At 38.5% G+C, this 27,834-nt stretch overlaps 1 protein-coding gene across 1 annotated transcript; it reads right to left on the bottom strand.

Annotated features, from left to right (window-relative positions):
- Window positions 1–499: 499 nt before the first annotated feature.
- psmc6 (proteasome 26S subunit, ATPase 6) lies at window positions 500–26,166 on the bottom strand. Its single transcript, XM_073039848.1, has 14 exons — window positions 26,055–26,166; window positions 16,551–16,630; window positions 16,421–16,460; window positions 16,282–16,334; window positions 12,921–12,988; window positions 11,944–12,058; window positions 11,747–11,834; window positions 10,999–11,060; window positions 9,477–9,600; window positions 8,667–8,728; window positions 5,089–5,209; window positions 4,910–4,990; window positions 1,188–1,259; window positions 500–969 (listed from the first exon to the last, which is right to left on the bottom strand). The coding sequence occupies exons 1-14, from the start codon at window positions 26,137–26,139 to the stop codon at window positions 851–853; spliced, it is 1,170 nt and encodes a 389-aa protein (XP_072895949.1). The 5' UTR covers window positions 26,140–26,166; the 3' UTR covers window positions 500–850.
- Between the last annotated feature and the right edge of the window lie 1,668 nt (window positions 26,167–27,834).

Here is a 27,834-nt window from a genome sequence, read left to right as displayed (position 1 = left end):
AGAGATCAAAGCACTTTCCCCAGATTTAAATTTATTCATATTATAAATTTTAAAATATTTTTACTCTGCAAACTGAAAACACGTGTTCAATGGTAACACAAAGATAAGTTTTAGTAATTCAGTTCTACTTCAGTTGTTATTTTCAGCTATTAGTTTCTTTAAAACTGTTTGAGCCCACATTAACTCCTTCTACACAATCTTAGAAACGAAGAAACTTGAGCATATTTTTGTATGATTTTTTTGTAAATGTAATACTTTATTAAAACATTGGCAGAACTATTGTGCACTAAGAATAAAAATTCTGTTTTGATGCCTCTGGGACCACATATCATAAATTCTACAGCTCCAGGCTTATCTATTCTAGTTCTACCATATCTTACATTCCTTCCCCAATGCTCAAATCCGGGTACAACTTTGCCATCATGAGAAAAACTGACTCACTATGTACAAAGCCACAGCAGATCTCCTAATGTAAATATTCAACAAATAACTGGTCACATTCTCATAAATTTATATTTTATTGAGTTATGGGTAAAATTAATCAAATACCTATAAATGTTCATGTGGAGAAATGTCTTACTTGAATACAAGGTATTATATTACACTAAGACAGGCATGCCTCAGTAGCAACATTTTCAAGATTGATTTTAACAGAATATTTCTGCCAGTAGCCAATTTAAGGCTTAAAAATGGATCATTACATATATAGTGCAGGAGAACACCAAACTCAGTGGTCTGCAACATCTATTACACACTTGTAATGAATAACAGTATACACCATCCAGATCTTCTTGCTTTTAGTGCATATACACTATTTAAATCACAGTCTTAAAAAAGAATGCTGGTTGCATTATACAGGTTTATAATCAAGTTTAGATTCTAGCTTTTTAGAATCAGCCACTTTTCGGACAGCCTTCATAAAGTCTTCCTGGATGACGTAATCACGATCAGCACGTATTGCAAACATACCTGAAGGAAAACACAGAAATATTTATTTTCAAACTGCAGCAATATGTGAATACAGAGAGTTTGCTGATGAGGATGATTGGAGGTGGGTGAAGAGGAGTCACAATACATCTTCATATTTCTTTGGGAAAATGAATTAATATTTGGCTATGTTTCCAACAAGGATATTATGTTAATAATATTTCGATGACAACTGTAATTTGAAATAGTTTTTAACATACCTGCTTCGGTGCAGACATTTCTTAAATCAGCACCATTAAATCCATCTGACAGCTTGACAACGGCTTCATAATCTGTAAACAAAAAATGTGGAATAAGCTGGGAAAATGTGATGAATTAAATTAACACTGATAAATAAAAATCACTAGCAAAATATAATCAAAAAGAATCTTAAACACAAGAGATTCTGCAGATGCTAGAAATCCAGAGTAACACACACAAAATACTGGAGGAACTTAGCAGATCAGGCAGCATCTCTGGTAATAAAAAGTCCACGTTTCAGGCCAAGACCCTTCATCAGCGACAATGAAAAATATCTTCCACTGTTTGCTTCTTGGTGGCAAGTGAACCATGCAAAAACTATTGTATTTGTCAAGATCCTTACGAGCTGATTTGCAGATTATACTGGATCTCAAAAAGCACACTGACACACTTAAGAGCCAAATATGGAATGAAAATGTTTGACTGTCATAAGGCATATGCTTTGATTCAATATTTTCAAACATTATCTTTAATCACAAGAACTTGTTAAAATTACATCAAAAATGCTGGACAAAAACCAGGTTACTGCATAATAATCGGGTTTCGGCCCGAAACGTCGTCACCACCTCCTCCCATAGATGCTGCCTGGCCTGCTGAGTTTGTTGAATGGATAAACTATATATACTATAATCAACAGAGATCCATTGGTCATTTGTGGGGCACAAGAAACCACGACAAGTTCTGCCAGCATTTTGTGTTTTTATTTATTTCCAGCATCTGCAGATTCCCTTGTGTTACTGCATAATAAGTTGCTTGCACCACTGTAGAGTACTGTGTAAGTCTTAGGCACACAAAAACATTCCGTAAAGCGAAGATGCTTTCAAAAATAATGAATTGAAAAGTTTCCAAATATCAAAAAAAAGCACTAAATAGTAAAAAAGAAATAAATCAAATCAATATTTGATGTGTCCATCCTTTGCCTTTAAAGTTACATCAATTCTCTTAGGTACACTGTTGTGCAGATTTTTAAGAAAATAACTGGTAGGTTGTTCCAAGCATTTGAGAACTTGTCACACTACTGCTGCAAAGCTTGGCGGTCTCACTTGTTTGTCTCTCCAGGTAATCCCAGACAGCTCTGATGATGCTGAGATTAGAGCTCTGTTGAGACCATACCACCTGTTGCAGAGCTCTTTGTTCTTCTTTTTGCTGAAGATAGTTCTTTATGATCTTGGCTGTATGTTTGGGGTCATTGTTCAGCTGCATCATGAAGTTGGGGCCGATCAGATGCCTCACTGATGGTACTGCATGATAGATGAGTATCTGCTAGTACTTCCCATGGACAAACAACTACCTCCTACTTGAGCCACAAATTTCAAAATTTGACTTGTCACATCTAGAGGACTTGCTACCATTCAGCACTCCAGTCCTTGTGTTTTTGTGCATGGGTGAGTCTTTTTGCTTTGTTTCCACTTTACAGGAATGGCTTTTTGATTGCAACTCTTCTTTGAAGACCACTTCTGACAAGACTATAGAGGGGTGTACTTGGGTTCTGGTGGTTTCTGCGAGCTCAGAGCTGATGGCAGTGCTGAAATTCTTCCAATTTAGGAGGGACAACAGTTTGACGTATCTCTTGCCTGTTGTCCTTAATTTCCATGGCCAACCACTTCATTTCTGGTCCTCAGCCTTGCCCGTTTCTTTGTGCTTCCTCAGAAGAGCTTGGACAGCACATGAAACTCATGTCTACTGTGAAATTTCTGTTTGACGGACCTTGATGATGCAGGATGACCATCTTGGGTCTTGTTGCTATGCTCACTCATGCCATCATGAAAGAATGATGATTTTAGTTCTCACATCTGCCACACCCTCACCTTTTTGTTTGGTTATCCTTCACCCAGTTTGGTTCCTTCTATGCCCATTTCTGTTTCAATTAATCAGTTTAGTTAATTTAACTCATGCCATTATCATTAGCACCTGTTTGTTATCTTTGTTTAAATGTGCGCTGGGCTATATACTTACAAATTTATCAAGTTTTTACTTGGAAGAGGTCTATTACTTAATATGTTAGTTTAATGAAGTACAAAAATTTCTCAGTAATATTTAATTTTTTTGGAAAATGAATGTTTGGAAATCTAAAATTTGCTCCTTTCTATTGCCACATTAATACAGAGGACAAAAAATTAACATCTAAAACAACATTTATATAAAAAGCTAGGGTGCCTAAGACTTTTGCACAGTACTGTAACAAGTCCAGGTGGAAGTCTTATCGGATCCACAAGATGTATAAACTTGCTACAAACCATCATCACATCCTATGATACTGAATATTACAAATAATTTTCATTGAATATAATGTGCGTTGAAAAAAATCCATATATTGTGGCCTTGCCTGGAATAATTAAAATGTTGGAAATAATTTGGAAAATTTGTAGCTTGCATGGCTGATGATTGGGTTGAGTTGGTCTCTGGTCTTGGCAATCCATTTGTAAACATTTTGTCACCATATGAGGAGATGTCATCAGTGTGCTGTTATTAACTATATTATACTGTACTATGAAATACCGTAGATTCCGGACTACAGAGCGCACCTGATTAAAAGCCGCTGGCTCTAATTTTAGAAATAAAATCAATTTTTTACTTGTAAAGGCCGCACCGGATTTTAGGCCGCACTGGATTTTCGGCCGTAGGTGTCCCACGTTGTTATATGAGATATTTACACAGAAAGATATTACACGTGAGGATTTTTTAACTTTTAATTAAATCCATATGGTAACAAAAACAAATACATATTGCAAATGCTTTTTTTCGAACCGTGCCCGTAACGCGGCTACTTTTAAATATACGTTGCGTATACTTCTTTACTGAACAACATTCCAATATCTCCTAATGACTGGTAAAAAATATATATACTGCAGCCTACCAGGAAAAGTTATTGATCGCCTTTAACTTAAAAGCAGCGTTTTTGCTCCGCCGCTCGACCCCCGCTGTCCCGTTTTATCGCAAACGGCATTTAAAAGCAGCGTTTCTCTCAGATCTAATGCCGCTCGCGTAATGCGCTCCCTCCCTCCTTCCCGTTTATCGCAAACTGGTATCCCACAAGACGCGGCGAAACCGGGTGTGACGTCATAGCATCCCGCGATGTAGTACAGAAAACAAATATAGTTAAAACTCTTCTAACTTTAACTAGAAAATGAATTACTAAGCGAAAATATTATAAACTAAATAACTGCCATAAGGCAGCACAATGCTTCGAGTGTTTTCCATGTTGATGAGGGTGAGTACAAATGACTGATTTACAATAATTTAATTGTGAAAGTGCGCTTGATTTATCGTACAATTTCATTGGACCTCTGTGAACTACTCATCAATTTTATTGGTCTACTGTTACGAGGCAAAATGTTTACGAGGCGGCATGAAAAAAAATCATGCATTAGCCGCTCCGTTTTAAAGGCCGCAGTGTTCAAAGCTGTTCAAAATGTGGGAAAAAAGTAGCGGCTTAAAATCCGGAATCTACGGTAGCTAATATTTATTTGAATGGAATGCAAATATTTGCACTTCAGCTTTTGCAAACAGAGAATTTAAAGGTGTATAACAAAGTTGAAGCATTTATTGTAGTTTTAGAACTCACCAAATGTAGCCATTTACTGTTAAATAGAAGTTTATGCATTAAACCTAATTCTAGTCAACATATTTTACTAGCTTATAGATTTTCAGTCTTACAAAAAAATAAGAAAACATATCATACCTATTTCACCATGTTTCGTGATGGGTCCAGCATGGATCTTCAAAATATCCAATCTTGCTTGTTCATTTGGAAGTTCAATGTCTAGCAATACAGATTTAAATTGCATTGTCATAGTTGTAAAATTTAATGTAAAATATTCCTCCTAAACAATTTAAATTGTTTCTCTATACAGTACTTACGAATCTTTCTATCTAGTCTTCCAGGACGCAACAAAGCGGGATCTAACGTATCTGGTCTGTTTGTAGCCATTATCATTTTAACTCTGTGAAGAGTATCAAAGCCATCCATCTGATTCAACAGCTAGAATTCAATGCAATTAAGATGCAAATTAAAATGCAATTTGGTCCAAAACATCAATATGATGAGCTAATCAAATATAGTCCCAAAACAAGTATGAACCTGGATTTGCATAAATTCCACTCTTTCAATGCAGTTCAGAACTAATTTGCTCTTTGAATATTCTGAACAACAATTTTATTATAATTAGAGGGAGAGGGTGACAAGAGAAGAGCGGAGGGGAGAGGGCAAAAGGGGGAGGGCAAATAAGAGCGATGGAGAGGATGAAACATATGGGCAGGGAATGAATAGGGGGATAGGAGACAGCAAGTGGAAGGGAGGGAGAGAGGGACAGGATAGGAGGAAGAAGAAAATGTTTACTTAGACCATGCAAAGTTCATGGCACCTCAAGTGAAGAGATTTCAAACCTGGACAAGTAAAATGGTAAATTTTAAGTATATACAGAAATAAACTGCAATACCGGACAGTTCGCAAACCAAATCCTATGTAGCAGAGGGCTTTAATCATACAAATCCTTCTACATCTAATATTAATTGCAGTTTCAGGAGTTGGCTTAGTTATATTGGGGTTCAGTAAACAGCAGCACATGATTGTTCGTAAGAATATAAACAATCTAATGTAGTGTCACCCTTGAAGGCATATGGATGAGTTGGAAATTAATGACGAAGGGCAGACTATCAAATTAATCTTTTACCTTTTAGACAAAGCTATAAGTCAGGAAAAGCCGCGGGGACAGTTCTAACATGGCCCAACAAATTAGTTCACGGGATGAATGGGTGGTGCAAGAGAAAAGATGTTTGGTAGAATTGCAAGCTTCAGTTTTAACCTGCAATTATATCTGCAGATCATACTGAATAAAAACCCCTGGGATTAAATTACTATTTGTCTTAATCAAATTTACAGGGACACAAATAGCAAGGAGGAAGAGGAAATGGATAATTGCATGCTTGTTTTGGTGCTCCATTAGAACATGCTCACATGATAATTTGTATAAAGCCATTGTTGGGAATTATTAACTGCAATGTGGTTTAAGAGTTGTAGAAAATTCTGTATCACTGTAATGGCTAGATTAGTATGGAAAATTTTGGTACTTAACTATTAAAAATTTAATGGATACTAATCTTAATTAGATGATTTGTAAAGAATAAATAAAACAGACTTACAAGAAAAATTAAAAAAAAATGAAACAGTTTAAACCTGAAATAAAGCAGGAGCGTTGGAATTAATCAGGCAGTATCTGTGAAAAACTTGCAGCAGTAATGCTTCAAGTTGATTATCTTTCAAAAGAATTGGTGTTTTATGGAAAATATGCAGACTATTGATTAAAAAGTCATTGAAGTGAAATATTAACTTAGTATCTTTTAACCACATATGATACTTGATGCACTATCTCCAGCATTCTTTTTTCTTAAAATTTACATTAAACTGCATTTAGCAATACACAATGACTGCACGGTAACTGACGATGAACAATGCTCATTTTCTATAGTCTAAATTACCTCCATAAATCGAATAAACTCTTCATGGGCTTCCAGCCAGGTACAGCTATCGATTATAACTGATTTTTTTTCTCCAAAAATTCTTTATTCAGAAGTATTACAAAATAAAGTTACTTACAATAAATTATGCAATGACTCTCTGTTCCTATTCAAATTAAAGATGTTTACAATAAAACATTCATTGACTCTCAAACTTTAGTCAATAATTAAAGACTTATTTACAATAAAATAAAATTATTAATGATAAACATCCAAGTGTTGACTCTCATTCCTTTACGGTCTGTACATTTCCAGCCACTCCTGGGGCACATGTTGACTCATCTATCCACACCACTGATGAGGGGTATTCTCCTCCCCAACCAACCCCTCCCACTCCTGCAGGTGATGAACCTTAAATTGTGGTCCTTCCCCAACTGGCCTTTGTGGTGGCTGCACCAAGTTTGAGTGCATCCCTCAGCACATATTCCTGCAGGCAAGAATGTGCCAGGCGGCAGCACTCAGCCACGGACATCTCCGTGTGCTGGTAGACCACCAAGTTTCAGGCTGATCAAAGAGCATCCTTCACCGAGTTGACGATCTGCCAGCAGCACCGGATGTTTGTCTCTGTGTGCGTCCCCAGGAACAGCCCGTAAATCAGGGAGTCCTCAGTTATACAGCTGCCAGGCATGAATCTTGACACCATCCCTTCCGTTCTTCTCCACGGCTTTTTTGCGAACCCACGATTATAATTGATGCTTTGATGACAAATTCTGCCATCTTCATCAGGGATGATGCCTGGGCATTTATACCCCCGTAGTCCTTCCCTCCTGATTGGTTGGTCCTCATCCAATCAGGTTTCTGCTCTTCTACCTTGTTTATAATTGAATTCCGGTTCTTAATTAGAACAAGACCTTCATCTTTGTTAAAATTTCTTTTCCTCCAGGAACTCCAACAATTCCATGACAATCTGAACAGTATACATCCAAACATTCAATTTACAATGGAGATGGATCAAATTGTTGCTTCCTGGACATTCTAATACAACAGTAGCCTTAGACATGGTGCCTAGCAGAAACATACTCACATGGACATGAACCTCAGCAATAATGGCCACCATCATGTCTCCCAACATAGAGTGGCTCTTTCTACTTTGATTAACTGTGCAAAACCTATTTTGGACAGACAGTGTCCCCAAGGAAATAAGACGATTACGCACGACGTTCCTACAGAATGGCTACAAGGTGAAGGAAATCAATCAGGTCCTTAAAAGGGCCGATGGAAAATCAGTAAACCTAAACCTAACATCACTACCTCGTCTTCCATATATTTCCATGGTTTCTGAAAGGATCACCAGGATCCTGAAGAAATACCAAATTAATACCATCCACAAACCCGTAAGGAAGCTCAAATCACAGCATATGCAGGTCAAAGATGACCTGGGGGTCAGATCAGTTGGCGTTTACAAGATTCCCTGTGAATGTGGAGCAGAGTATATTGGCCAGACAGGACACATGGTGGAAATCCGCATTAAGGGGCAGAGGAGATGTATCTGTTAAGGTTCTCAGAGAAATCAGTTGTAGCAGAACACTGAATTTGCAATAGCCATAGGATTGACTTCGACGGCACAAAACTATTGCACCACGTCAAAGGTTTTTGGGACCACCAAGTAAAGGAAGCCATTGAAATAAAACTAGAGGAAAAGAATTTTAATAAAGACAAAGGTCTTCCTCCAGGTAAGAACTAGAATTTGATTGTAAACGAGGTGGGAGAGTGGAAACCTGATTGGATGAGGACTACCAATCAGGAGAAATGGACTACAGGTGTATAAATACCACTGGTCTAGACATGCCCAGATATCATCTCTGATGAAGATGGCAGAGATTGTTATTGAAACGTCAGTTACAATCGATATCTGTACCTGGCTGGAAGCCTGAGAAGTTTATTCGTCATATACGCCGGGAAAGCACTAGATCCCTTTTTACCTCCATAAGAGTTCGTTGAATCTCACGATCAGCAGAAGTACCTTCAGAGAAGCGGCGACCACCTAAAAAAATAATTCCAACATGTTTATTTAAGGCTTAGTTTTCAAATTAAGATATTGCTTCTTATGGAAGTTCAGAAAAGTGAAAAGAACAACTTTTCATAAAATCATAGAACTGTTATGGCAAAGAAGGTTACGTAGCTTATTAATGTCACGCTGACTTAGTAATGATAGTTTCATTTCCCTGGTCTTTCCCCATAGCCTCAAAATTAATTTTCCTCAAGAGTGTATGTACCCAAGTTATTTGTGATCACTGATTGACTACTTCCATTTCAAAAGACAGTAATTTCAAAATCATGACTATTCTGCATTAAAAAAAGTTTTTGTTTGCATTCCCCTGTAATTTTTGTCCATTACTTTAAATTTGCACCCTTGGTCATTGAAACACCTGCTAATAGGAATCCTATTCTCTCACTTAAAAACCAGTTAGCATACACGTCTATCAAATACTTTCTCAACCTTGTTTGCTTCTAGAGAGAAGAATACAGCTACAGTGTATCCCTGGAACCAGTCTAGCAAATCTCTAAGACTCTACATTTTCCCAAATAGCATTGACCAAAACAGTAGTTGATGGTCCTCCAACAGCCTCAATGGTATTTTATAAAACTTCAACCCAACTTCTTTTATTGTGTATTATGTTTTCACCCATTTCAGGTGAATAGTATTGTAATAGGATTGTACACTGACTTGAACTGTAATTCATGGTAGAAATTAATGATTTGAATTGAAAAGGCATAGGCAATAAGCTCACCAATAGCATCAATCTCGTCCATAAAAATGATACACGGCTGATGATCTCTGGCATAGTTGAACATCTCTCTGATTAAACGAGCACTTTCACCAATGTACTTATCAACAATAGAGCTGGATACGACCTATTAAAAAAATGGAATTACCATACTCAGTTCAATAGGATATACGCAAGATATATAATAACAGGCTACCATTTGATTTTTTCAGCTTGATCCAGGTTATCTTCTACCTTAACTTAATCTTTTCATACACCAAAAATATACTGATCCTTGCCATACACAATTAATTAGAACTCCAAAGCTTCACAACTTTTGACTGCAGAAATTTTTACTCATTCCAGTCCTAAAGGAGATGCTGACCAGAAAGAGGGCAATTGATTTTAGGAGGAAAAGGACTGTGATGAGTCATTTATACATTCTGGGAGAAGAAGTTGTAGTGGTGGTGGAGTACAAATACTTGGGTGTTCACGCAACAACAGACTTGACTGGAAAATTAACACCAAGGCAGTTTACAAGAAGAAGAGCAGATTCTATTTTCTAAGGAAGCTGAGATCTTTCAATGTGTGCAGCAGGATGTTGGAGATCTTTTACTAATCTGTTGTAGCGAGTGCAGTCTTCTTTAAAGCTTTATGTTGGGGAGCAACATCGGAGCTGGTGATGCAAAATGATTAACTAAACTCATCAAAAAGGCTGGATTCGGCGCTGGCTACAACCTGGACTTTTTTGAGTTAGTGGTGGACAGGAGGTCACTAAACAAACTGTTATCCATTATGGACAATCTGGCACATCGTCTCCATGACCTACTGAATAAGCAGCGGTGCACCCTTTCAAACAGACTCATTCAGCTCCCCTGTCACAAGGATCATTAATGAAAATCTTCCCTAACAAATGCAATAAGCATATACAGCAGTTCATCTCTGTGTGACAGAACACACATCATAGAACAATAGTCTCTGTTTTATTATTTTGTACATTATTACTGCACATTGGTAAATTGTGTATATTAGTATTTTGTACTTTATTAGTTAAGTCTGCTAAGCGTGTTTTTAAATATCGCTGCTGTAACAAAAGAATTTCCCACTTGGGATCAATACTTATCATAATGCCAAATTCCATATTTTGAGACTGAACCCCCAGTTCAAACTATTATATTCCCCAACCAACTATCTTGTCAATTCCTCTAAGAAATCATAACTTTAAAATATTCAATCTTTCTTCAAGGCAATCTGTCTCATCCAATGGATCAACCTAATGAGCAGATTCAATTACAAACAAGAGAAAATCTGCAGATGCTGGAAATCCAAGCAACACCTACAAAATGCTGGAGCATCTCGGGAAAAAAGTACAGTCAACGTTTTTGGCCAAGACCTTTCATCAGGTGTGAGTCCTGATGAAGGGTCTTGGCCTGAAACATTGACAGTACTCTTTTCTATAGATACAGCCTGGTCTGCTGAGTTCCTTCAGCATTTTGTGTGTGTTGCCAGAGCAGATTCAATTCATTTCTTGCTTATGAATATATACCTTTAAAAAATTGCAGTCTAATTGACTAGCAACAGCTCTTGCTAAGAGTGTTTTTCCTGTACCTGAAAAGAAATAAAGGTACATTTTACATTTTGTTCCTTCATGGCACATAAAACATCTTTACTGCTATAAAGGGATTACTTTAAGACATTATTTTCCCATTGCACTAAACATTTTACACCAATTCAAACTTATCATAATAAATGGAAAATTAGCAATTTTAAAATTCCTTTCTTCAACACACCATTTCTCAAACTAACAATCTGACAAACTTTTCACTCTCGTCTTTATTCGAGACTTTGCCTTTAGACAATTGATTGCAATAGGATGACTCATCTCTCAACATCTTTCCTTCTTGTAAAGATACATCCAGTATTTGTTGAACGCAGATCGACATCCAAATCAATTTCAGTGAGCCACAGCAGCAACATACTTCTACCATGTCACTACTAGATCATCTTTTATTGGAAAATGCCCAGAAAATTTTACACTGCCACCATATGAATTATTCTGGCCACCCAATATTATTACATCCAAATGCAGAATACCAAGCCATTTTATAAATCCATACTTTCTTCCCTATCCTTCCCCAAAGAAATTACAACTCCCAACAATAATCTGCAAGTAACTCTTCCTAGCACTGCAGCATATTTAAATATTCCAAAATAAACATATTGTTAACAATATGGCAGACTTAATTAGATTAGTTTCTAAGTGGAATTTAATGGGAAAAAGGTTATTTGTTTACCTGGTGGTCCATAAAGTAAACATCCTTTTGGAGGAATGATTCCCACACGCTGAAACAATTCTGGGTTTGTAAGTGGTAACTCTATGACCTGTAAATGTTGCATAATTTCATTTTCAGCTAAACAGAAGGTCTACAAGAACCATCAGTTCCACAGAACACAGTTCAATATATTCACAAAGCAATGTTTTTTGGCAAACCTCTCTTAGCTCTCGAATCTGTTCCGCCAATCCACCAATCTCTGAATATGTAACATTTCCTGGATCTTCATGAGACATGTTGTACACCAATGGGTCCACTTCTCTTGGCAAATACCTGTTACACAAGCACACAACATTTATAATTCAGTTACAAATGAACAAACTGGAGATATTTTAATCTATAAACACCACCTCATACCAAGCAAAAACTTAGGAAAAAAAATTGATTATTCCTCAACCCCACGAATATTCCTTAATAAATCACAATTGTCACAGCTTGATAGCTGATTTAGTAAAGAAAGATTTTAGCTCGTTGGCCTTTATAAATCAAAGTATTGAGTACAGGAGATGGGATGCTATGTTGAAATTGTACAGGACATTGGTAAGGCCTAATTAGGAGTATTGTGTGCAGTTTTGGTCACCTACCTACAGGAAAGATACAAATAAGGTTGAAAGAGTACAGAGAAAATTTACAAGATGTTGCCAGGTGTGGAGGACCTACATTATGTGGAAAGATTGAATAGGTTAGTACCTTATTCCTCGGAACATAGAAAATTCAGAAGAGATTTGATAGAGATATACAAAATTATGACGGGTATAGATAAATGGCTTTTTTCCACTGAGGTTGAGTTGGACTGTAACTAGAGGTCATGGTTTAAGGGTGAAAGGTAAAATGTTTAAGGGGAACATATGGGGGGGCAGGAAGGGTCATGAGAGTGTGGAAAGGGCTGCCAATGCAAGTCGTGTATGCAAACTTGATTTCAACATTTAACGTAAGTTTGAATAGATACATGAATGGCAGAGGTATGGAGGGTTATGGTCCCAGTGAAGGGCAATGGAAGTAGGCAGATTAACTAGCTGTAGTAATTCAAATCTTTAAATCCAAATATTGCCCTATTAATATTCTCAGGCTCAAATATTGCTTTATTAAGACTTTTTTCCCCGTTTAATTAAAATACTTCCATTCTAACACTTACCTCATTATAGTTAAAGTCGTCATATCCAGGGCAACTCTAGTCCCTGGTTTCAACTTGCTTTTTTCAAGCTGTATTTATATGAAATGAAAAGGAATGTTAAATGGACCAGAAAAATCAAATTTCCTCCTCCAACACAACACCCTCTCTCATACCACACAAAAAAGAATTGGCTTCTACTGGGCAAACTTCAAAAGTTAAAAAAAAAGTTAATAATCACTCTACATATATGAAAGATAATTATCTTCCTTCTGCAATTTTTTGCCTAATTACATTACTTGGAAACAAAATAAGGTATTTTATATTAAAATGTAGTATATTAATTGAAGTAATTGCTGATGTTCCTAAGTCAATTGTTTGAATAATTTCAGGGATTAGGGATAGACTAGAGAAGATGGATTGGTTCAGGACTGGAGAAGATGGGTCAGTGCAGAGAAAATTAAGAGATTTGATGGCAATGTATAAAGATTTCAATACCTTGAAAAGCTGAAAAAGACAGCTTTAAAATAACAACCCAAATTACCAAAGGCAATACAGGCCTTTTTTTAAAAAAAAAAAAGAAATGTAGTACCTGACAGGGTGCTATAGAGGAATCTTCAAAGGATACCTTGATTATTATTTGGTAAACTAAAAGGAAAATGTAGAAAGAACAAGGAAACAGGACAACTGGATTACCTTTTGAAGGCACTGACAAAGATTCTTCTTTAGTTTTGTATTTTAATGAAGTTTTTCAGGAAATACAAAAGATATTTTAAGTTAAGACAGGACAAACTTTAGTGAATGGCAACTTCTATGCATACCAAATACATTGTGTTTCTAGTGCTGGTGAGAAGCAAAGTATACACCCACACAGATTTGATTCAAAATGTTTCTCATTTCACTGTTTACATTAATTTAGTGCATAGACTCAAAATTCCAAATTAAAATGACAAGTCACCTGTACCAAACAGGTAGCTATTTAAAATAAATCAGACTATACTTTGGGGCAAATGTTTAAACAAAAGTGTTTTTGTATCTTTTACAGAAGGTATTCCATTTCTCGTATTTTACAACAATGTAATAATGCCCATGTAGAGTATTTCAATTTGAAAAGAATTCTGTTTTTAAATAATGGATATGTTCTTTTCTTATAGATACAAAAAACACACATCCATAATTTTTGCAGGCAAAAATCAATCATTAAATCTCAAATTGATATACAATACACTTGAGAAGGCACCATACAAAACATCAAAGTTTATTATGTATAGTTCTGGTATTGAGTACAGTCTTGGTCACCCTGTTATAGGAAAGGCATTGTCGAACTGGAGTGCAGAACATGCTGCTGCCTGGATTAGAGTTCCTGAGTTACAGGAAAAGTTGGCCATGCTAGCTCCTTATTCTCTGGAATGAGGGGTGGCCCAACAGAAGTTTCTTTAGAGCATGAGTGGTATGGATAAAGTGAACAGTCATTGTCTTTTCCCCAAGGTTGGTGGGAAGGCACAGATGCAGATTTAAAATAGAGTTGACAGATCAGTCTTTACACACAAGTTAGTGAGTACCTGGAATAAGCTGACAGAAGTGTTTGAAGTGGGTACAACTGCAACATTTTACAGGCATTTAGATAGGTACATGGAAGGGTGAGGCTTGGACGGTTGTGAACCGAGCGCAGGCTACTGGAACTAGCAGGGAGGATGCTGTGGTCATAGACTATTTGAGTTGAAGGGCATGTTTCCCTGCTATATTACTCTATGACTCATAAAAATACATTGGTATTTCACATATTCAGTTTTATCCCATTGAAATAATCAGATACTTCTGATAACCTATATGTAGAAATAGACTTTTGGTGTGGAAAAGAGAAGGAACTGGAACAGAATACACATAAATATAATGGAAATAAATAAATATTCTGTTAATGCTAGTGCCTGAGAAGAGACTGCTACATTTATTTTAAGGGGAAGTAATTTTGAACCAGAGAAAGGTACAAAGCTGTTGGAAGTCAGATACAATGAATTAGTTTAGGATTGTTCTAGTAAAACATTGGCTTACAATGCTATCAATGTATGTATTTCTATATTCAGAGTGTAAAATAATTTAAAAGCGTTAGTGATATGAAGATATTTGTAACTACAAAATTTATTCAAATATTTGCATACTTTGGCAACCCAAAAGCTCTTTTGCACTTAGGTGATTAAGTTTAGTTACACCAGTTCTCGTAAAACAATGTTGCCAGGACAGACTGCTTTCAAACAAGTCTAAAGAGCTCCAAATTTTGTGTCTCCAGTCCCATCATTAATGCAGAGACTCCCTAAGTAATGGAAGACCTGACTTAAGGAAATTTAACTTTATTTTGCAAATTTTCACATAAACTTTAAAGTATTTTTCAAGATAATAAGTTAGTTACAGCAATATTAACATGGTCAGGGATTATGGAATAAGGTAGCAGCCTATTAATTCAAAAGGTATCGAGTTTTCAAAATGTAAACTGTTTACACATAACTTCCACACAGTAATTAACCAGAGAGTACTTAAGAGACTTACTTTGAAATAGTTAAGGCCAGATCTTGACACTTGTAAAATACTTTAACAAACAATGGAGTATCCATTGATACATATAAGGTAATTAAAACTAGCCATTATAGATGTGGGACAATCTGCTACTGTACTATTGTAACTACATCGGGAGACAGTAGACAGCTGTTCTTGTTAGTCAACCTTTTTTGAAATTGCTGATTTATCTGACCTGCACAAAAACTGGTTCCTGGACATTTTCCAGAAAAAGAAACCTTAAGTAATCTAGGGACTGCCTGTATAGACTGGACTACAGTAGGTGCCCATGCAGTTCTACATTATACTGAAGGAACGTGATGAGCCTTGGAAGCCTTGACTGGGGTTTGGTGGACAACTGAGAAGGTAGAACAAGATTTCATAAATACTTCTGATGGAATCAAGTAGGTAGTTCACATACATTGAGTATCTTAGGTTGGGGTGATGCAGGGGTTCTTGGGAGTGCTGCAAGAATACTAGGAAGTTGAAGTTAATATCAGGAAAGAAACTGGGAGAGGACAGCTGGATGCCAGATTGGGAACTTGGGAGTAGGGTCATCGATCTTACCACTCGGAGCGGGTAAGACCTTATTATTTAACGTGCTCATAACTAATATATTGGGTAGCAATGGACATCAGTGCTTGCCCTGAACAAGAAATTCTTCATCAGTTTAGCATGAGGAAAGACTGAGTGGGATGAGGGGATTGATAGCTTAACTGCTCAATTATTTCTTCTTTACATATTAAAAATAAATATACAATAAAATAAGCAATGGTGTGTAGAAAAATAGACGGTTTTAAATGCACTTTGCCTAAATAATTTTTTAATACTTTACCTGTCGACGACAGCCAACAACATATCGTGGTCCATTTGTAGCCTTTACAATAACTATACAGGGGAAAAAAGTTGTATAATTTTAAATTGTTTGGTTATGAAGGAGGATAAGGTGAACTGTAAAAAAAATTGTTACTTACATTTCTCTTCTGTAAGTTGTTTCAACACTTCACCAACAATCTGAGGAAAATTAATTTTATTTATTTCAAATGGAAATGCAGAAAAATGTAATTTAAGTTCATGAAGGAGTGATGAGTATATAACTCTTACCTGTCCCACACTTTGAAGAGCTTTGAGGTCATTTTCAGACTTTTCATACTGCTTGGTTAATTCCTTCAGTTGCTCTCTCACTATATATTGAAAAATAATTTGAATATTAATTTTGCAGTTTAGTTAACTAAAAAGCAGAAATTCAAATGCTCTCTTAAAACAATGCTGCAGAAGAGGCCATTTGTCAAGTTAACTGCTTAATCCCTGTCCCATACCCTTCTCCCATAACCCCACAGTTGTCTTTACTTCAAATAATGTCATCCTTTCTTACAAGAGGCCATTCTGTCAGTTGAGTCAAAGCTGTCTCTCAAAGCAACTCTGTTCCCATCGCTTACCAAACACTCGTATATTTGGGTTGCTGACTGTAGAACAGTTTATGTAAATACCTCTTGGGAAAATACTGAAGTGTATTATTTGATTATCTTCTAAATTTTTGCCATTTATTCATTTTCTCGTGTTCTTTTGTCCAGATTATGTAAAAAAGTTACTGTGTTTTTTTTCTATGTCCATGGATTACCCAGGCTTAATAACCACAAGCATTCATGATATTGAATTACCTTTTAAATCTCCACTGATGCAAAGAGATCACTGTTCCCTCTATGCTGCGCAAGTGTGCAGTAACTGAAATGCTCCCAATCATGTAGTCTTTGTTGCCGCAAAACTGAAATTTTCTTTTTATATGCTAATATAATTTGAAATATGTCAACATACTTGTAAAATACCTTGTAATTATGTGTTAATGAATACAATCCATAAATTTTCTAAATAATAAACATAACTCAACCTTTATTTCAACGTATTTATTTCACCAGAGTTTCAGGTTACAACACTGTTACAAATTGTAACAATAAACACAGAATGGAAGCCACCATTCTGTTAATAAACCACCAGCCCACTGAATGCCAACACCATCTAGTCAAAACATTTCACTTTTGTCATTGTGCTGTCAGTTGTTTTGACTGCCTGACGTTTACCTGTGTTGTGAGTTACGGCTTCTGTTTGCTTGATGAGTAAAACTCTAAATAATTTTGTAAATTGCATTATAACCTTCAACTAAAATCAAAAGTATGTGATTGTAAAATTTTCATTCTAAATATTAATAATCTGTATATTACAAAAGGAAACAGTTAAAGCAGCATGCAGTTTTCAGGCTGTTTAAAAATTTCATGTTCAGAGCAATGGTTGGTCTGTGCAGCTGTCAAAAAAAATTACAAGGAATGTTGAAAGAAACTAACCCATTTTTTGCTCCAGATGCTGCATACAACCCAAAATTCTCACTACTAGTCAAAAGACAAAGTTCGTCTCTGAAATAACCAGCTTTTATAATACACTTTTAGGTAAGGTGTAAGCTTTAAGATTATACAGGAACATTTGTGATGAGATTCTTAGAAACGGAGGCCTCAATCCCCTCCCAAAGTGCAGTGTCAGAACAGAACAACTTTGTAATGTTTTATAAAGAATGTGTTTTTTTGGTTTTGTACCCTAGTTTTATATTAATAAATTCAAATTCATATTTTTAAACAACTTTCTCAATGCCTTCAATTTTTAGAATATTTTTTAACACTTTCATTATTCTCTCTGCCCGAACTCTATTTAAAATAGTTTCATTTAGTTCATATTACCTTTCTTCATATTAAAGCTTCCCACTTATCTTCACTAAATTTCACTTGTGTATCTGCCTATTTCATGAAGAAATTAATATGAAGCACATCAAATTCCAAAAAGTTCAAACACCCTGGAATGAGTATTGGTACAAATACCAATCCCCAGAGAACATTGTTTTATACATGAAATACCGTAACTCCATACTCTTTGCTCTCTGATCCATGGCCAATACTGCTATAATCATTGTACTTAATACTGATCATAACTATGAGGGAAATACAGCTATATTAACTTAATATAAACTAAAAGATTGCCAAAGAGAAAGGCCCGTATATTAATTTCTAAATGTATATCTTTAAAGGTGCTATTATGTTTCATTTCCACATTTTTAAAAATTCCAAAACAGATTAGTAGACATGACAAGTTTTTAAAACACCAGGGCCCATCAGCCTAATATTCACAGACCTTATTAGATTTTACTACCTAAGCACGATAATATCTATGATAAATGGCTTAGAAATGTTAACAGACATTAAGTTAATGCCTCTGTTACAATAATGACATTTAGCCACTTCACAGAAGACACTGTGGTCAACGACACCAGTGCAGGCAGCTATGACTATAAAGAATGAGGGTAGACTGAAGGGCATGTTGCAATGAGAATATCTCATTCAGATTGTTGAGTGAGTGGGTGAAAACTTGGTAAATGGAGTTTAATGTGGGAAAATGGTAAGTCATGCACTATGGCACAAGGAATTCAAAAGTAGACCATTATCTAAACAAAGGAAAATTGCAAATGAGTGATGTACAAAGGGATCTAGATTTCCAGTGCACCAATTGAAAAAGGTTAGAAGATGCAGCAAGTCATTACCAAAACAAATGCTATATTGCAAGCAGGTTGTAATTTAGAAAAGGGCTACTACACCCGCACAAAAAAAATGTTGAGGCCGCACTGGGAAATGGTGACAGTTTTGGTCTCATTATCTCCTCAGCAGCTGAAGAAATTGAATTAATATTCTGTACTTTCTGGTCAAGCAGTATCTATGGAGGGGAATAAACAGTCAGTCAAAAGTTTTGGCCGGGACACTTCATTGGGGCCAAATTAAATCGTCCAACACGGGCGTTCCTCTGGATTTCCAGTATATGCAGAATCTCTGTTTTTATTTTTAGAATTATTTTTAGAGTTTAGAAGAACGAGGGGTAATCTTTTTGAACATAAGATCAGCATAACTTCCACTGGTGTACGATATCTAAATTAGTAGAGATTTAAAACAGAGGGGAAGAGGAACTTTTTGCAGAATGTTTTGATTTCTGAAAACTTTCTATCTGGAGGGGTGTAGAAACTAGATTACAGTGGATTCTGGATAATTGAGGCATCATTTAATCGAGGCAGGCATGTATTTGGGGCAACTCTTAAAGAATAAAATCTAAATTTTAAAAAAATAGCTGGGATTCTCTTCATTTATTTGGGACACTATACCACTTAATTGAGACTGTTGCTGAACAGCTTCTAACTAGCGTCAGACATGTGCACTTGGGCTGATTTTAGGCACCACACTGTGTTTACAGCAAACAGCTTTTCAATAGCGTCATTTGTGTGTGCTTGTGTTCAAAAAACACTGAATGCTGTCACTGAGATTTGGCAATAAATAAGAATGAAGACAGTTCTGTTTTGCTCAATGTGGTTTCAAGCGTTCAGGATTGGAGATGCCAGATACAGTGGGAGTGAAAGTGAAATGATTTCACTACTTCAACAAGTTAGGAACTGCGAAGAATTTGAAGTTCCAACAATCATCTTGAATGTTACAATGAAAATGAAGATATGGAGGATGTAACTGATAAAGGTAGTCCATTACCTACAATAGGTGTCTGCGCTCAATCAAGATAAACATACACTAGTGTTACGAAGGATGAACAACTCTGATGGGCAGAAGGGTGCAGGGTTGCCCATGTCCCCCTCCCCTGGGAGAATTACAAACCGTTACTGTTGCCAGGCTGCTAATGAGAGAGAAAAGAGATCTAACAAAAACATACTGGGACTGGAACATTTGCTTCAGACAAGGGAGAGATAACACCGGGGGAGAGAGACCATATTATGACTCCTGTAAGACTTAGGGCTCCGGAGAGGGCTGTTTACTTGGTACTATTCTGTTAATTAAAATTCCTCAGTGGACAGCCGGAGTGGGCTGGTTTGATGGGCTGAGACCCTGTGAGTAGGGATAAAAGTGAGGTCTGGGGAGACACCCCTCAGACGCACCAAGAGACACACTAGTGAGCACTGTTTAAGTGTTGGAACCCACGAGAGAAGTGTGGGGCATCGGAGACCGAACGAAGGATCGGTCAACTTTAACTCACAGTGTTTATAGCGAGGCTGGTGGGGGCTTGTGTGTGTGTCCACCCTTGACTGGGTGACGAGTCCACCATAGAACGGTCCAGCAAAAGGACAGAGGGGTCATACCTGAATGGCCACAACAACACATCGACGGATCAAGAACGTAAAGGAAGGTTTGACAGGCTGTCACTGTTTGATCTCTCTCTCTCTCTCTCTCCAACAATTACAACACATCGACCAACAACTACCTCAGCCTGTATGAACTGAACTTTATATTCACATATGACAATTCATTATCCCCTAGACATCGACAGAGCTTGGTTATTATTGATTATTATTATACCCGCACTTTTAGGTTTAGTTATTGCTAACGTGTATTATCTGTATATTTGCATTGTTGATATTGATTTGTATATTTTACTAATAAATACTATTTTGAAAATAGTACCAGATTCCAACGGACACTTCTAACTTTGCTGGTAAGACACCCAGTTACGGGGTACGTAACACTAGACAAATTCCTCTGTTGGTTAACTATTAGGAACTAATTCAGTTTTATAGAACTGTAATAGTATTAACAGTGTTCTCATTTGTTCTGTATTTCATTTAAATACAAAATGTGTTACTCAGTTAAACAATACTTTGTCTTTTTATACCTTTTTAACTATTTCCATTGAACCAACTAATTGAGGCAGCTACCTAATTGGGCCAAAATATACTCCTCCCAATTAATCAGAATCCACTATATTTGGTGATATTTAAAGAAAATATAGATACAGTTTTGAAGAATTTTGAAGTTTTGAAGATGTGGATTTTAGGACACATCAATGGTGATCACATTGCTTAATTGAGCAGGCATGAAGGGCCATGTGGTCTTTCCCTGCTTCTACTTTCTTATGCTCACTGTGCAACTCAAGAAAAGGGGTTATAAGGTGAAAAGAGAAAACAGAAGTCCTTTCTTCAATATGTTAACAACTTTTATAAATAAAGTCACAAAACTTGAGAGATGTTGAGAATTTAGCCTAACCGAACGGTCTAAATCTATATCCTATTGATGGAAACAGAATTTGTAACTTTCTTTTGTAATTTATTTTTTATTGAAGTTCATCATCATACAAACATTTCCACAAGATGTAAGAAAAAGACAATTAAATGAAAAACAAAACAACTCATAGACAACTCTATGCCCGGCTGAGTGACTACGGTCTAACGATCAACCTGGCCAAATGCCAGTTCGGGCTCGACACCATTGACTTCCTGGGCCACAGGATTACCACAGACGGGGCAACCCCTCTGCCCGCTAAGGCAGATGCGGTCCGCCATTTCCCCCAACCCACCACGATCAAAGGCCTCCAGGAATTCGTAGGTATGGTCAATTTCTACCACCGCTTCCTCCCTTCAGCTGCCCGGATCATGCGCCCCCTGTTCGCTTTGCTGTCCGGTCCGGGCAAGGACATTACCTGGGACGAGGTGTCCGCCGCCGCTTTCATTCAAACGAAGGATGCCTTGGCGAACGCCACGATGCTAGTGCACCCCAGAATGGACGTCCCTACCACCCTCACAGTGGACGCATCTAATACGGCAGTCGGTGGGGTACTGGAGCAGCTCATCGCGGGCCGCTGGCAACCCCTGGCGTTTTTCAGCACACACCTGCGGCCACCCGAGCTCAAATACAGTGCTTTCGACTGGGAGCTGTTGGCGCTATACCTGGCAATCCGGCATTTCAGGTACTTCTTAGAAGGTAGGCCCTTCACCGCGTTCACGGACCACAAACCGCTTACCTTTACATTCACAAAGGTGTCCGATCCCTGGTCGTCCCACCAGCAGCGCCATCTGTCCTACATCTCTGAATACACAACGGACGTCCGGCATGTCTCGGGTAAGGACAATGTCGTGGCGGATGCGCTCTCTCGCCAACATTCACGCCCTTTCCCAAGGGGTAGACTTTGAGGCACTGGCTGAGGCACAGTTGGCAGATGAGGAGATCCCATGTTACAGGACCGCAGTCTCCGGTTTGCAGCTCCAGGACCTCCCCGTAGGCCCAGGTGAGAGGACCCTACTCTGTGACGTCGCCACCGGCCAGCCCTGTCCCGTCGTCCCGGCACCTTGGCGACGACGTGTTTTCGACTCCATTCATAACTTGGCGCACCCCTCCATCCGCACTACCGTCCGGATAGTCTCCAGCAGGTTCGTTTGGCACGGACTCCGCAAGCAGGTCCGTGACTGGGCCAGAACGTGCATGCACTGCCAGACGGCCAAGGTGCAGCGACACACCAAGGCCCCGCCGCAGCAGTTCCACCCCACCCACCGGCGTTTCGACCACATTCATGTGGATATCGTGGGCCCCCTGCCAGTGTCGCGCGGGGCGCGGCACCTCCTGACTATCGTGGACCAGTTCACAAGATGGCCAGAGGCGGTCCCACTCACCGACACCACCTCTGAATCTTGTGCCCGGGCACTGATCGCCACCTGGGTGTCCCGCTTTGGTGTACCGGCCCACATTACCTCCGACAGAGGCGCCCAGTTCACCTCCAGCCTGTGGTCAGCGATGGCCAGCCTGTTGGGGACTCAGCTGCACCACACCACTGCCTACCACCCACAGTCGAACGGACTGGTGGAGCGTTTCCACCGTCACCTGAAGTTGGCTCTCATGGCCCGCCTGCGCGGAGCTAACTGGGCGGACGAGCTTCCCTGGGTCCTACTCGGCATCCGCACGGCGCCCAAGGACGATCTGCACGCTTCGTCGGCCGAGTTGGTGTACGGCGCACCCCTGGTCGTTCCTGGGGAGTTCATACCAGCCCCAAGGGGGTGAGAGGACGAACCCGCAGCAGTCCTGGGCAGACTACGCGAGAGGCTCGGTGCCCTGGCCCCCGTACCCACTTCGCAGCATGGGCAGCACCCGACCTGCGTACCCAAAGACCTGCAGAACTGTAAGTTTGTGTTTGTACGACGGGGCGGGCATCGGCCACCGCTGCAACGGCCCTACGAGGGGCCACTTACGGTGCTCAGGAACAACGGGTCCACGTTCGTGCTAGACGTTGGGGGGAGAGAGGAGGTTTTCACGGTGGACCGACTCAAACCGGCCCATGTGGACTTGGCGCAACCGGTCGAGTTTCCGGCACCGCGGCGCAGAGGCCGACCTCCCAAACAGGGTCCGGCCCCGACTGTGGACATTGGGGGGTGTATCACCGGTTCTGGGGGGGTTATGTGGCGACCCAATTACTAGCACACTCGAACCGGCTGACAATTAGCCAGAGTGCAGGGACAAAGGAAGAAAGCCTGAGGGGGTTTCAGTAGGGCCTCTCAAGGTATCTGGTGGGAGAGACAGGCTTAAAAGCAAGACTGTGTAGTTGAAATAAACTTATTCTTTGGCTGCAGTTTATCGACTCTGTGTCGTTATTTCAGCGCTGCGTGTAGCACACCGCTACAGATAGTTATTGAAAAGTTAAGGCAAGCACAATAGATTGAACTTTATTCTACAAAGCAAAATTCTTTAACAATATATTACAAAAAAAAGGTTGTATTATTGCAATGACTATTTAGAAGGGCATGTCCATTAAATATATAGTTTGTAGGATTTGGTGCTAATTTGAGGCTCAGTTATTATTTCCCTAATTGGGTGAGTTAACTAAGTTGACAAATATTTTTGTTTAGCTAACATTTACATGTAAATTTCCAATATCTAGTAATGTAATAGACAAATTAGTTATGAAACTGTGGAAGGAAAATCAATTTATCTAACATCATTTAGAAAATAATTTTGCAATGGACTGGGCATAACACTTAATTTATAGTATATATCACTACTTCTGAAGCTACTGGAGCATTTAATATATTGTCTAATTGACAATGGGATTTCTTAAAAAATTTTCGGAGTGCATATACTACTTTGCAAATTCAAATCATTTTGTAGACAATGATACTTCGTAACTCAAAATATTATTGGCAGTACATTAGAACAGTGCGCAACACAATGCTTTACAGTGCTGGCTATAAGATTGGCGTTCAATTCCCACTACCATCTGTAAGGAGTTTGAATGTTCTCCCGTGACTGCGTGGTGCTCTGGTTTCCTCCCACATTCTAAGTATGTACAAGTTAGGGTCAGTAAACTGTGGGCATGCTATGTTGGTGCCGGAAGTGTCGCTGACACTTGAGGGCTGCCCCCAGCACAATCCTCGCTGATTTGGTTTGATGCAAGTGCATATTTCACTGTTTTGATACACATGAATAAAGCTAATCTTTTTTTGTAAAAATGTATTCAGACATGCAAAGCTGTGCTTTACTGTTCACAAATTAAGAGTATTAAAACAGCTAGGGTACAATCATTTGAAAATATGAGTCTATGCACACCTCTTTCTCACACATAATAAAATACATTTCCTGCACAGAAATGTTTACAATTAAAAGCGTGGGTAAGAATTTTCTAAAATCCTGAGAGGTTGAAGCCACATAGCAGAAGAAACCTTCAACAATCATGGAGGGCAAAAGCAAAGACCTAATAATATTTGTTGCTTTTTTTCCCTCCCCAGTGAAATTAAATATAAAATGGTTTATTCCTCAATCTGCGATGCACAAATCATCAAAATATTGATACAAGCATTAAAACCCAAAGCCAAAACTGACTTAATAATCTAATGGATGAACAGGTATTTAACCAGCTATGATTTTACCCACAAACTTTATTAAAATAGAATATTAGTAATCTTTGTTACAAAAGTGCTGTAATCAAATTTCTGCCATGAATGTTGGAAGGTTTTTTGCAGAACATTTTAAATAATAGAAAGCAAAATGCAACTGTCACTGGGAATCTGAAGCAAAAAAAATACCCATAAAGGATGTTAGCCCCCAAATATTTGCCTGCTGAGCTCCTCCAGCATTTTCTGTGTGTTGTTTGTTGAATTCACAAGCTTGGTTCCATCTTCCTCTCACAAAATTACTGGTTCACTTCGCGAATATTATCAACCTTCCATCACAGTTTCACATTTTTAAAAATTCTAATATACTCCATTCAAGGTGGATAGTTACTGTTACAGTACTTGCACTTATCATAGCAGTGTAATTTGTAACATCATCATAGTTTTGAATGCAGTGTATCAACAAGAAAAGTCTGAACTTGTGCTCTGAAATAGTGGATGAATGATTCAAAACAGACAGAGGCTTAACAGCCTCTATTTTTCACATTAGGATCAATGAATTAGGGTACGAGATATTGTAAAGGGATTCTTAATTCATTCAGCTCACTGCAACGTTAACCTATCTTAAGAGTAGCCCAATGTCGAGTGTTTTTTTCTGTTGTGATCAACCCTTAACCACCAGAGCCCGGAGCAGTCCAACCAGCTGCTTCGTATTTATATCTTTTATTAGAATTTCTACATTGGATTTCAGTACATTAGAGGTCAAATGAACTGGGTTTGCTGAGACTGGAGCTGGGCCCCGGCCCGGCTTCATGCATGACAAAGCGACTCCGAGCTAAAGCTATTACCACTCGATCGTACATGTCCAGGACGACGCGTATACCCCACCACTCAAGGAAGAAAAACAAAACATTTAAAAAAAACAAACATACGTTCTTTCAAGCGGCCGTCAATCTCTTTGTGCTCCAGTAATTTCTTCCTGTAATCCTGCAGCGCCTTCTCTCTCGGCTCCGCCATGTTGTTGCCTGGAAGCGGTGCCTGATGGGATTGGTCGAGCGGCCGCAGTTGACAAAGAGCGTCTAGTGCAACAGGAGTCGACGCCCATTGCTGAACGCCCGTACTCCGGCGACAAGAGCCAATTGGAGATAGAGGTGGTTAGAGGTAGCGCGTCGGGCACAGTCCGTGTTCTCTCAGGAACAAGGGTCAGCCCCGCATCGAGTGATCTCACAATGACTGTTCTCGTTTCTTACCCGATCCGTTCAATGTTCCAATCCCCATCTGAGTGAGTCCACGAACGAACTTTATGAGCGGTATAAATTCGCAGCAATAGGATTTTTAAAAGCAATAGCTAGAGAAACACAAGTGGAAGAAATAAATAACAAACTGTCTATGCCAGGAAGGAAAAAGAGGTTTAGTTTAGTGTGGTGTGAAAATAGTCATTCAAGGTTGCCATACATTGATGTTCCACGGAGATTGCCCTTGAGGCAACCATTATTCATTTACAAGTGCTTGGGAGCTGGAAGTAGAAATTCAAAATTTGCAGATGATGCCCAATTGAGGGCCTCAGTTCACAAAGAAAAAGGACTGAGATAAAGTACAAGGAGATCAATACATTTTAAATACCTTGGATATCAATACTAAATACAGGACTCACGGAATAATCCTTAGAAAGCACTGTTTTGCTCTACTGGCATGAACTCCACTTTATGTGCTCTTAAAGAACATGGACACAGAGGCTGAGCTATATTGGCAGCAGTTATATTCACAAACAATCTCACATCAAAACAGCAGTGCTGGGGACTTCTCTTCCAGCTCATTAATTTTTTGTTTAGTTTAATGTTTATATTATTTGTTTTAAACAGGGTTTGCTAGCTAATTTTTAACAATTGCTTTTTTACATTTCTAACCTACTTACTTTAATAGTTTTTAACAACACAGTCAGTAAAAAACTATGAAAAGCATCATATTTAGGAATGGGACTATGCCAACTGCTGAAGTCTTCATTCAGGGTTATTTTGAGATGGGGATTAGGTGACATCATCACTAGAGACCTCACTGCTATTGAATCTGACTCTTAAAGATCAGTATGATGAAGACCAGCAAGGCATTCCTTCTTCATCTGTGCCTGGCATGTATGAGTGTTGGGACTATGGTGAGAGTAACTTTGATAATGATCATCCTAGAAGGTTCTGACTTGAAAGAATACAGTATAACTAAGTGTGAAACTATTTTAGATCAAAATTATACTTTGGAACAATGAAATCGAGACAATTTTCCATTTCAAGCAAATGATGACATATAGAGTAGAATTACAGAAACATAGAAAACCTACATCAAAATACAGGCCCTTCGGCCCATGATGCTGTGCCGAACATGTACTTATTGTAGAAATTACCTAGGGTTACCCACAGCCCACTATTTTTCTAAGCTCCATGTACCTATCCAGGAGTCTTTTAAAAGACCCTATTGTATCTGTCTTCACCACAGTGCCGGCAGCCCATTCCATGCACTCACCACAGTCTGCACAAAAAACTTAACCCTGACATTTCCCCTGTACCTACTTCCAAGCACCTTAAAACTGTGCCCTCTCATGTTAGGTACTTCAGCCCTGGGGAAAAGCCTCTGACTATCCACACAATCAATGCCTCTCATTATCTAATACACCTCTATCAGTATCTGTAAACTTTCCACTAATCTAAGGAATTATCTATG

Source organism: Hemitrygon akajei, chromosome 3 (genome assembly GCF_048418815.1).
Source record: "Hemitrygon akajei chromosome 3, sHemAka1.3, whole genome shotgun sequence".
Taxonomy (NCBI): Eukaryota; Metazoa; Chordata; class Chondrichthyes; order Myliobatiformes; family Dasyatidae; genus Hemitrygon; species Hemitrygon akajei.
This window is presented reverse-complemented; position numbering and strand designations above follow the sequence as displayed.

Bases quoted from the DNA above. Each gene is read 5' to 3' on its own strand.
- psmc6 (XM_073039848.1), bottom strand. From the start codon at position 26,139: ATGGCGGAGCCGAGAGAGAAGGCGCTGCAGGATTACAGGAAGAAATTA. The intron at 12,059-12,920 runs GTAAGTGTTAGA...CTTGTGTAACAG, and splicing joins ACGACTTTAACTATAATGAG to GTATTTGCCAAGAGAAGTGG. The intron at 970-1,187 runs GTATGTTAAAAA...GTTTTCCTTCAG, and splicing joins AAATGTCTGCACCGAAGCAG to GTATGTTTGCAATACGTGCT.